Source organism: Sciurus vulgaris (genome assembly GCF_902686455.1).
Source record: "Sciurus vulgaris genome assembly, chromosome: 7".
Lineage (NCBI taxonomy): Eukaryota > Metazoa > Chordata > Mammalia > Rodentia > Sciuridae > Sciurus > Sciurus vulgaris.
The window spans coordinates 39,864,107-39,875,859 of record NC_136467.1 but is presented as its reverse complement, the minus strand read 5'-3'; the positions used below and the strand labels follow the sequence as shown (position 1 = coordinate 39,875,859).

General features: G+C 38.7%; 1 protein-coding gene across 1 annotated transcript; it reads left to right on the top strand.

Annotated features, from left to right (window-relative positions):
- The first annotated feature begins 219 nt into the window (after positions 1–219).
- HEY2 (hes related family bHLH transcription factor with YRPW motif 2) lies at positions 220–11,019 on the top strand. Its single transcript, XM_079148268.1, has 5 exons — positions 220–465; positions 2,249–2,327; positions 2,456–2,539; positions 4,987–5,068; positions 8,893–11,019. The coding sequence occupies exons 1-5, from the start codon at positions 383–385 to the stop codon at positions 9,576–9,578; spliced, it is 1,014 nt and encodes a 337-aa protein (XP_079004394.1). The 5' UTR covers positions 220–382; the 3' UTR covers positions 9,579–11,019.
- The last annotated feature ends 734 nt before the right edge of the window (positions 11,020–11,753 follow it).

The window sequence follows — 11,753 nt, the reverse complement described above, 5'->3', positions numbered from 1 at the left end:
GCGCGGCGGCCGCATTCCCACGCCTTTGCGGGAGCAGCCAGGCGGGCATTGGCGAACACGGCCACGCCCCACCCCAGCCCAGCCAATAACGGGCCACGCCGGCCCCCGAGGAGGCGGTGCTCGGCGCGTGGTGGGGTGGGCAAGCTGGGGGTGGGAGAGGGGGCCCCGCCCGCGCCGGGGGGCGTGGCCGGCGCCTGCTCTTGCCGCGGAGCAGGGTTGCGGCGTGGGAAAGAGCCGCGAGGAGCAGACCGCGCCGCCGCTGAAGCCGCGCCTGCCGAAGTCCGGGGAGGGAGGGAGGGAGGAGGCCGGCGGGGAGGGTTGTGGCACCCCGCTCTGCGTCGCTGATTCTTGCAGGGCTGCTCCTGGAGCGGTCTTTGCCGCGATGAAGCGCCCTTGCGAGGAGACGACCTCCGAGAGCGACATGGACGAGACCATCGACGTGGGGAGTGAGAACAATTACTCCGGGTGAGCGCGGGTTGGGCGGGAGCTGCCAGGGCCGAAGGGTGTCAGGGAGCTTTGGGCACGAGCGTTTTTTTTGAAATCTCGAGGCTTCTCTCTAAAACATCGTGGCAGAATAAAGTTTTGTCCCAGAAACTTTGAGTGGTGGGCGCTCGTTCAGCGTGTGCTGGGGTGGGGCGAGAGTGTGGGTTTTCCCTGCAGGGGTGGGGCAGAGGACTGAGGACGCCACTGAACCGGAGAGTGCAGGCGTTGGCGAGGGAGGGTCCCCGGCTGTCAGCTTTGGGCGCGCGGATAGGCACGTCCGGGCGACGGGAGACGCCCCCGCCGTGGAAGCTGTATTTGGGGGCACTTTCAAAATAGCTCAGGAGAAAAGAAAAACAATTTGACTTTTTATTTTTAGAGAGGTTGGGTTTTGGGAGCAATTAAAACAATTTACGATGTCAAAGCTAAGTAGGTTGAATTGTGCAGGTTAACTGTGTGAGATTTAGCGATCACGCGAGTGAGTGACAGATGTAAAGTTCGGATCGGGCATTTCTTTGATAGTTCTTAAGCCTGGAAAAGATTGGCGTCCTGATCCCAGAAGCCAGACCTCCACTTTCCTGTGACAGAGGGAGATTACCAAGGCATTTTAGAGCCAAGGCAGGTCAAATGATAATTGCTTCTAATTGGCATCCCCAGAAGCACCTTAATTATTTATCTGCAGCTGTCACTCAAAGAATGAGATTCTTCCTGCCTTCGGAAAACTGGTTTTCTTTCACATTCTTATTTTAAACAAATCAGAGACTGGAAACAGAAAAAGCAACCATATTTACATGAAACATTTACAAATTGTCTAATTATTAAAGAGTTGTTGTGTCATCTTTTAAAATGAGATCTGAAAAACAGAAGATGTCACGTGAAAGATGAAACCAGTAGAGAAGAAATGAAAATGAAGGGGTTAATTAATTAATTAATTCAGAAATAAGATCCAGAAGTGAGAAGGTGAGGTAATAGGAATCTGGTGTCTTCAACATTTCTGAAATGAAAGAGAACAAATAACAGGACCTGCACAGTTTAAGCCATAAGGAACCGTAGTATTCACGAATTATGAAGAGGAAGAGATACAAACTAGAAAGGAGTGTAAAAGTTATGAGACCAAATAATCGTTTGAATTTTCAATATAAAAATACCTTTTCATTAGTAAATTCAAGGTGGATTGCAGCTTCTAGAGATTTAAACTTAGTTTAAAGGCTGAGTAACACCTGTGGTTTCGTTTTCAAAGTAAAGCATTTACCTAGTACTAAACCTAATTTTAATTTTCCTATCATTACATACATAATCTAGGTTATTCTTTTTGGAACGTTAGTGTGCACAACATCAAATTTGTGGGGTTGGTCCCCCCCCCCCCGTTGTAAGATACCACTAATTGAAGTTTTGAAGTAGTAATAACTTCTCTACATTTTAGTTTGCATCTAGGTACAACAGTTTGATGCATGATGACTATGTGATAGTGCTGGTTGATATGATCCTTATTTTTGAGAGTGATTACTTCATTCAATGTGTCTGATAGGAGGGAGAACCAATAGAATTAGCATCTGGATTACCAATTAAAATATTTTTCAAAGGCATAATTCCTATCTGAAAGACAGAAGGGCCAAAAACAAGGCTATTAAGAGGGAAGTAAGAACTAAGAATAAAATAACACAGGCATGATTTGTGCACTTTGAATATTTAATGGGTGCCATGAAGTACCCAGAAGCAACTATTGTTATGTTAATGCAGCACCTGACATACTCTTCCTATTTCATAGGCAAAGTACTAGCTCTGTGATTAGATCGAATTCTCCAACAACAACATCTCAGATTATGGCAAGAAAGAAAAGGAGAGGGGTATGTGACTCTTTTCTTTTTATTTTATGTAACCCAGCCTAATGTGTAACAGTTGTGTTTTTCCATTATGAGTAATTTTATCATTTATGTATTCATAAACTTCTGTTGTTTTGCTTTCTTTGGGATAGATTATAGAGAAAAGGCGCCGGGATCGGATAAATAACAGTTTATCTGAGTTGAGACGACTGGTGCCAACTGCTTTTGAAAAACAAGTAAGCTACCCCCCACCCCACCCCAAAGCCCAAAGAATCTGATTCTCTCATCTGGGAATGTGAGTTTCTTGTTAAAGCTCATTAAAATAATGGTGTATGTGCCCTGATCTGGCACAGAGCAGCTATTTCAAGAAAATGCTTTGTTGTGGCAAAACTATTAAAAACATAATCCATCATGAAGTTGAAAAACATTTCCATTCTTTAGCTTATTTTCCCCTTTAGGGTAACAGTGTTCATGCTTTCTTCTGTTCTTTCTATGAATACCAGTAGTGGTTTTATTTAAAACTGTGCTGTATATAATATTCTTCAAAACGTATATGTGAAATATCATTTTTTCTCAAACTATTAAAAAAATCTTTTCGATTAAAAGAATAAATAAAGCTGAGGAAGTAACTTTCTAGTTCTACTTCCTAAATAATACTACTAATACAATTTATTTACCAAGCCACTTGCTTTCATTTTTAATCCCTGGGTTAATAGAATGTTTGATTTCGGACATATTTTGGAAAGTTGGTAAAAATCAAATTAGTCATAAATGCCTGCTTTCAGGGTTCAAATATTCTTTTACAAAAAGAGACTTCACATAGTTAGAAAAGCAGAAAGCCAAATGTTTAAAGCTTACTTTGTGGTTTTAGAAAAGCCCCGTTTCTTCTGCTGTAGTGGCTAATGGGACGGATTTCTAAGAGCATCTTTCAAAGGATGTGGCAGCATGTCCTTGTTGAAAATATTTTCAATTGAATTCCAAATAGGGTACAAGACAGCAGTTGTTTGTTTATTGTTTTTGTTTGTTTCCTTCATGAATCCACAAACATTATAAAACAAGCCCTACAAAGTCCTTGGAGATTTTCCAGAATCTGCAGTTTTAGTTATTGGTCACTTTCACTGAAACTACTTGTACCTCTTCATGGAAATGTTGAACACTGACAGAAGTACAGGATGTGATATGCTATTGATTATATATCTGTAAGAGAAATACACCCAGTTTATATGCTGAGATTGCTTTTTTTTTTTTAAACATTAGTTTAGGTAGATACAATTCCTTTATTTTTTTATTTATTTTTATGTGGTACTGAGGAGGATTGAACATAGTGCCTCACATATGCCAGGCAAGCACTCTACCACTGAGCCACAACCCCAGCCCATCTGAGATTGTTTTTGATAAGCTAAATACATGGAAATTATACTTTTGATAGTAGCCTTTTCAGTGACAAAGGCTGCAAATTAAAATGTCAATAATAAATGTTTTTAAATTTTGAGTACTGAATGTCTATAGTTATGAGGAGCAGTTTGGTGTGCCCCCACCCCCTTGATTGGTTAGATTTTCTCTCCCCCTCCACCCACCTTAAATGTTGACTTAAAAGAAACCTTAAGAAAAAAACAGTTGTTTGGCAGCTAGTTACCATAAACATAAGCTTTCCCATTAGCAGGGCTTGGCTACCAACCCTAGAGAGCTGGCCCTGTCACAATATGATTATAAGAGTGTTTAAACTTTAGAGTTAAATAACTCTAACACTCTTGCCATGTGCTGGGTACTGATAATTTTCACAAAACAAGTAAAGCATAGAAACCTGTAATAAACCTTAGAATCTTAAAAAAAAAAAAAAAAAAAATTGATTTAATTATTTAGCTCTTCCAGGAAATTAGAAGCCATTCACAGCCCCCTGAGACTGTTTGAGGCAGTGCATTTGTATTTCAGTTGGTTTCCAGGGGTTGCCTTATTTTATAAGGGGGGACATAAAAATATATTTGCAAGACAGTTTTTATTGAGAACTGTTTTTAAAGGTTTATGATGCTTACTAAATAAACTGTAAATTATTTTTTTTTATTTGTGATCATGAAATTCACAGTGACACCTGCTGGTAACTATTAAGGGATTAAAAAAAAAAAACCTCTTAAATGTGTTTTTTTGGTTTTTGTTTTTTTCTTGATTCTACTTACTGGTGGCCTTTATGAATCACCTTAAGGATTTATCAGATTTTTTAAATTTTTTAATCACCTATTTTAATAATAATGTGCTAACGCCCTATTTCCTTATCTTCCAGAGTTGATATTCAACTTATCTAGACTTAATCATTATATGAATATTGAATGCCTTCTAATAAAATATAATATTAACTAAGGTAGAGATGGAACACAAAGTTTGAGATTTTTGAAATTTTAATACATTTTGCGAAGTGATCTTAAGAATATAATTATTCTTATGATTAAAAATCATTTGATGCCTTCTTTTGGTCTTTAAAAGTTAAAATGGCAAGTGCCTGTTATTAGGTATGACATAGTAGTGAGTGTCTTCATGTAAAGTTTGGAAGGAATTCAAATTTCCCTATGAAGATAATAAATTTAGAATTTTCTAGTGAGAGGGAAAATTGAAACCATAATATTAAATTCCATTATGTTCCAAGTTAATTTCTGTAAGACTTAGGAGACTTTATTATTTGTTTATAAAGGGATCTGCAAAGCTAGAAAAAGCTGAAATATTGCAAATGACAGTGGATCATTTGAAGATGCTTCAGGCAACAGGAGGTAAAGGTAAGTTGGTGGCTTCATTTTTTAATCCCTTTCTACCTTTCTCTTTTCATCTTTTCCTCTAATATTGTAAGGAAGTCATAGTTGAACAGTTCTTTAACAAGCTGAGATAGGCAGCCCCAGATTAAAGCCATGGAAATCAATGCTAATGGCAGGATTGAACTCGTGGGAAAGAACTTCTGTAACAAAAGAAGCACTTGACCCTGGGCTTGTGTTTGCTTTCATAATACTGTGGGAGTAAAGCTTTATTCACAGCAGCCTGGTCAGAGATTTGTTTGGGATTTAAGAAGCGCATGCTGGAATCTGTACAGAAAGACAAAACAAACACACAAACATCCAAACATAAACAGGAGGTTAAAAGCAATCCTTCTTTCTTTCTTCTTCTTCTTCTTCCTCCTCCTTCCTTCTTCCTTTTTTTTCTTTTTGCTTCATTAAATCAAGGCCAAGACTCAAAATAATTTAAGAATTACAAAGGAAGAAACTAGAATTATTTTCATTATTGTTTTCAGAGTTTGGCTGGTCTTGGCTTTAAACTAAACAAAACATTTGAAGTACAGGTAGTAAATGTCTCTATTAGAAACCACGAACAGAGTTGATTCATTCTTGGGCAAAAGAGACAGGAGTCTGCTTTGGGCCCAGTTCCCTAGAGAGATGTCCTCTGTATTGGACAGTACCTTAGGAAGGAATTTTCCAAGGGTCAGAGAGGGATCAGTATCTCATGCTAAAGTAGACTTGAGATTCTAAAAGCTGTAATATCCATTCAGATTTTATTACCCAACTCCTCCCACTTCCCCAAATATCACTTGAATGATGACAGACTTGATTTTGCTTGTTTGTAGCTTTTTCACCCTTTGGAAGCCTTTGATATTCATCCAAGGGTGTTATTCAATATATTTAACCACTGAATAGGGAGAGGGTTCTTCAAGAGTTAAGTGTTAAACTAAATGCTGGAGGCCTCCTGTGCTCAGCATTAGCTTTCTACTAATAGCTATTATTTCTCAATCAGGGCAGAGCAAGACCTTGGAGGAAAGTGACTTTTTACCAGTCTGAGAACTGGTAGATGATCAGTCCTGCCCTTAACCATCTTTTACCTACGTGAGATAGAGAGTAATTATTGTATAGGAAGTTCACACATTATGGCTTATCCCAGGTTATACCTTTCCAAGAAGCCATCCTGAATGAATAAAGAGTAGTATCGGATACAAACTTTCTTGTAACATAGAGAATTGAGTTAAATGGTAGAAGACAGTGATCCAGTCAACCTTGGCCACTACCTTGCCTTTGACTTTAAACAGAAGTAAAATGCTGCTCTTTGAGGCTTCAGCTACCAGGATGAGCTCTAGCATCATGAATATGTCTCCACACCTGCTGTCTCAGGAACCTAAGAGACTGATTGAGCTAGTGATGGTGCAAGAAAAGTGTGATTGCTCTCCTTCCCTTGGCACCATTGTCCCGAGGCTAAAAAATGTTATCAGGGTTTCAAATATTTGGCCTGAGTTGTACTTCTAAAGAGTAATATTGTTCTTTGGCTTCATAATAAAAGCTGAGTTCCATCTTGGTTGCTATTCTTGGCTACCTGAACAGCCCTAAAATTTATCCCAGAATAGTTTATGAGCAGACATTTCCAAGTAGACACCATGCAAGTCTCCTGACTGCTGGGTCATTAGAGAGGTCATAGAACAGGACTTAAAGAAGGGGGACTGGCAGTTTGGGCTTGCATGATTAAAGACTCTCAACTGCCTCAAAATGTCACAGTGAAGAGCATGAACTCTTGCTTTGCTGCCTCTTTCTGACTCCTGGCTTGATTATTTGTTAGCAGAATGACTTGGGGTAAACTAGTAAGCCTCCATCAGCCCCAATTTCATCATAAATGGTAACTGTCCATCTCACAGAATTGTTGTGAGTCAATGCACTTAAAGACTTAAAGTCCATAGAATCATGCTGGCACAGAGCATGGTTATGGACATGTGTGTTATTGTTGGCCCAAGATCCATTCACAAGAGACAGCTGCTCATCATCATTTCCCTCTGCATTCAACAATAGGATAGGAATTAAATAATTTATGCCTTGTAAGATGCAACAGAAGACTCAGCAACATAGCTGGCAAACCACAAACGTCACTTACTTTGTGACCACAAATAAACTCTCAGAAGCTCCTGGAGTTTTGAACCTGTTAGTTCATTCTTTTTAGTCCATCTTGAGATTGTGGTGGTTCTAGAGAAGATTTAGTAGACTGACCTAATTTTCTAAATCTTTCTGGGTTTCTAGATGCTAATCATTACCTTCTTCCTCCTCCCATGGAAATCAAAACCTGCAAAACCCTGCAGAGAACCCTGAGGACTAAAATGTAAAATCTTTTCACGGAGACATGATTTTCAGGAAGAGCTTCTCCTTCTAATCCCAGGGGCTTTGTTGACTAGCTGTGCCAAGATCTTGGGATGATAACTAGTTTTGCTGCCCGTCTTCCACATTTCATTATATTCTCTTGTGTCAGCATTGTGCTCTTGTTTCTGTTTCAATGGTCGATATATTTGCCCCAAACATCTTTTTAGGACTTCCAGATTTCTATTGGAATTCTTGCTTTATAATTTTGAATATATGTGACTACCCTTTTCCAAAATACTTTGATTCCAACTTAAGATAGTCTAATTTCTAATAGATGATAAACAGGTTATACTTCGATCTGAAAAGCATAAAAAGATAATATAGTAAATGCCTTCAATAAAAATAATCTTATTTGAATATGCTATTTCTCATTCTTGTATACATATATCCAAAATGTATGTACAGTAAACTTCTAATTAGAAACTTACTTAAAAAGAAGTTGCAAATGAGAAAGAATCCAAAAAGAATATATTGGACACACTGCTAATCAAAGAAGGTGCCATTGCCCCAAATATCTGTTATCATGCCTTAAATTGGCTCTATAACAGATATCACTATTTCTTATTCTAATATATTATCTCTGGATAAAAGAAGACTTTGATAAAAGTGGCCCAGCTTTAGCCATTTTTATAGTAATAACCATACAGATGTGGGATGTTGATGCATATACACAGATACAATTAATACACATTTTTCCCTGGGGTAGATGCCAGATAAAAGTCAAATAACCAACAAAGGAGATACATATTTGAACTTCAGAAAAACTAAGATTATAGAATAGTAATCTCATGTTACTAGAATACCCTTGTATTACCCAAGAGAAAAATTAGCAACCAATTAAAAAAAAAATCCTAATTTTGTTTTCATTTATTTCGTACAAAATAATGACAAGTTGTTTACACTTTGTTGGTTAAAAAAAAAAGTATGAGTCAAAAAGCACTTATGAATTATTGAAATTGTAGCACATTTATAAAGAAAGTCCTCAAGCTGCTAATTTGTACTTTACAGTCTCTGTTTAAATGCCAAAAAAGGATGTTTCAGATAAGCCCTGTAATTTCCAACTCTTGTGACAGAGGCAGAGAATCCTTTTCTATTTCCATGAAAAAGTTTTCTGGGGAATGTCATTACCCCGCAATGCTAAAGAAGAGATACCATTTTTTCCCCTGGAAGGTTTGAAACAGGGACGTTCTTAAATTTTTCCCCCTCTGATATTTACTTGCAAAAACAACTGTGACATATTACATTGCCTATGTTGTCACACGTTTAAGTTTGGAAGTATACGTTCTGCCACAGAAATTAAAACCGTAAATACCTGGAAAGGATTATCATGCTACTTAAATATCCTAAAGGGCACAGTGGGTCTCATGTAATCTCATTTTGCTCCTCCTTCTCTCCCCATCACTCTTTACCCCCAACCCCAACTCTCCTCAAACCGCTTTTAGGCTACTTTGACGCCCATGCCCTTGCCATGGACTTCATGAGCATTGGATTCCGAGAGTGCCTGACAGAAGTGGCCAGGTATCTAAGCTCTGTAGAAGGCCTGGACTCCTCAGACCCACTGCGCGTGCGCCTCGTCTCTCATCTCAGCACTTGCGCCTCCCAGCGGGAGGCAGCCGCGATGACATCCTCAATGGCCCACCATCATCACTCCCTTCATCCACATCACTGGGCAGCAGCCTTCCACCATCTTCCTGCGGCCCTGCTCCAACCCAACGGACTCCATGCTTCGGAGTCAACACCCTGTCGCCTCTCCACAACTTCAGAAGTGCCTCCTGCCCATGGCTCGGCCCTCCTCACAGCCACGTTTGCCCATGCAGATTCTGCCCTTCGAATGCCATCAACAGGCAGCGTTGCCCCTTGTGTGCCACCTCTCTCCACCTCTCTCTTGTCCCTCTCAGCTACCGTCCATGCCGCGGCTGCAGCAGCCACCGCAGCTGCACACAGCTTTCCTCTGTCTTTTGCAGGAGCATTTCCCATGCTCCCCCCAAATGCAGCTGCAGCAGTGGCAGCAGCAACAGCAATCAGCCCACCCTTATCAGTGTCAGCCACGTCCAGTCCCCAGCAGACGAGCAGCGGAACAAACAGTAAACCTTACCGACCCTGGGGGACAGAAGTTGGAGCTTTTTAAGTTATCCTTGAACTTCTTGCAATTGTAACTGAATGTCCTTCATTTCAGAGTCAGCTTAAAACCTCTGCATCATGAAGGTAGCCATACAGATGCCTACAGCTCCACAAAGGAACAATAAAGCTATTTGAGTCACAAACCTCACGAGTGGAAATGTGGTATTATCTTTTTTCTTTTTTCCTTTTTTTTTTTTTTTTTTTTTTTTTTTTTTTTGTTTGTTTAAGGCAGCTTGGTAACTGACATCAGCAACTTTTGAAAACTCACCCTTGTTTCCATTAAAAGTTTCCTGGAAAATACATGGACTGTAACATTCAGCTTCATGTGCATCTGCACAACTGAATCGGGGAAGAAAAATGTCATTCTCTTGAAACTTAATGGGGAAAAAAATCCATCTTTCGTAAGTGCCTGAGCTAAAGAAGGTTTTTCTTCTGAACATGCAACATTGCACAAGAAGAGTGTAGGCATTAGGTTCTAAGAAAGGAGAGGAAGAGAAGTCTTGCATTAGGTGGCAAACAATGCCAGAATACTCTGTTGAAACCAACAGTTTCTATTGGTCAAAAAGATTGCTGAAAATTATTTTCAAGTTGAAAGACCTAGTTTGATCTTAGTTTGCTTTCTTTGTACAGACTTGCCAAACAGTAACATTTAGCAGTGAATTGGTATAAACAATTATTCCATCAGTACCCAGAATAACAAGCATTTCTGCTGTGCCTGAAAGCCTCCAGGCAATTTTTTTTTTTAGATGATTCAAAATACGGTGCTTCTTTATATAAACCTTACATTTGTATAGTGCATCTAGAAGCAATTGCCTACTGTGTGCCTACCAGAGGCCAATTCAATGCCAACTTGGAAACCCTCCACTTTACAAGACTTTGGATTAATTTATTCAGTTTCATTTGGACTATTTTTATATATTTATCCTCTTCATTTTCTCCACATAACTTGTAACATCTAATCTTGTCACCTTTTTGGGAGATGTTGTATTTCTGGAGGTGATGAGAAAAAGGAGAGAACACTGGGAAGAGAAAAAAAAAAAAACAATTTTAAAATATTGGTCAAGTTAGTGATCATGTTTGATCCCAAATCAAGATGAATGTATGCAATGGGATGTACATAAATTATTTTTGCCCATGCCTAGACTAGTACTACATAATGCTGTTTTGTTTTTTTGATTTTGTTTAATGGCAAAATAATCTCTTAATACATTGAAATTGAGCACGTGAGATTTTATATTTGAAAGATAAAGACACAGCATGTATTATTATGCACTTCATTTCTCTGCTGTGTGGAGAAAGCAATAAACATGAGAATGTTAAACATTATGCAAAATTATACTCTTAAATATTTTAAAATTACTGTACCTAGTCTTTTTCCCATTACTTTGTAACCTCTTTCTATGCAAAAGTCTACATATCACTAATTAAAATGAAATCCTTTTAGACTATGTGGGTGAGTTGATTTTCAGATGAATAGTAGATATGAATTTCAAGGGAGGTCTTCCTTTACATGGCTTTTCTCTATATATTTCAGAATCATTTGGTGTAATTCACAGCTCACTTGAAAATAGCATTTATTTGAGTTTATAAATTAATTTAGTCATTGGCAGATGAGACTTTTGGAGGCAAGAAATGATCAGTTTCCTCTGCCTTTTAGTATTAACCATGATTCTTGGAAAAGTGCAAATTCAATACATCCAAATACCACCTATGGATAATGATCTAGAATGTCTAATGCATTTGTAACTCAAAAACATTTGTAAAGTGTCTGTAAACATCACATAACTACATAATAGGCATATGCTTGCATCCAGAAAATTTTTTGTTGATGTGGCTCTATTGTGGGTATTGTCCCCTAGATATCAAGTTCCTGAAGCCATTGGACCAAACAACATGAAAAGAAAGAAAAAGAATGTTCTTTTCATGTGTATCAATATGCTCAAAGTAAAAAGCAGGAGAGTTATTTTTCTATCCATAAGTGGGTAAAATGGGCAGAGGGTTACAAATCATCTTATTCCTCCTGTCTATAAGCCTGTGGTTCTGATGCCTTCAGGTAGTTGTGATGGAAGTAAGTAGCAAATAAGAAGACAGATTCTTAGAGTTTCGGCCTATTTTTCTTTCTTGTGATACCTACGGCCTTGTGCATGCTAAGCAAGCATTCTACCACTGAGCTACATTTCCA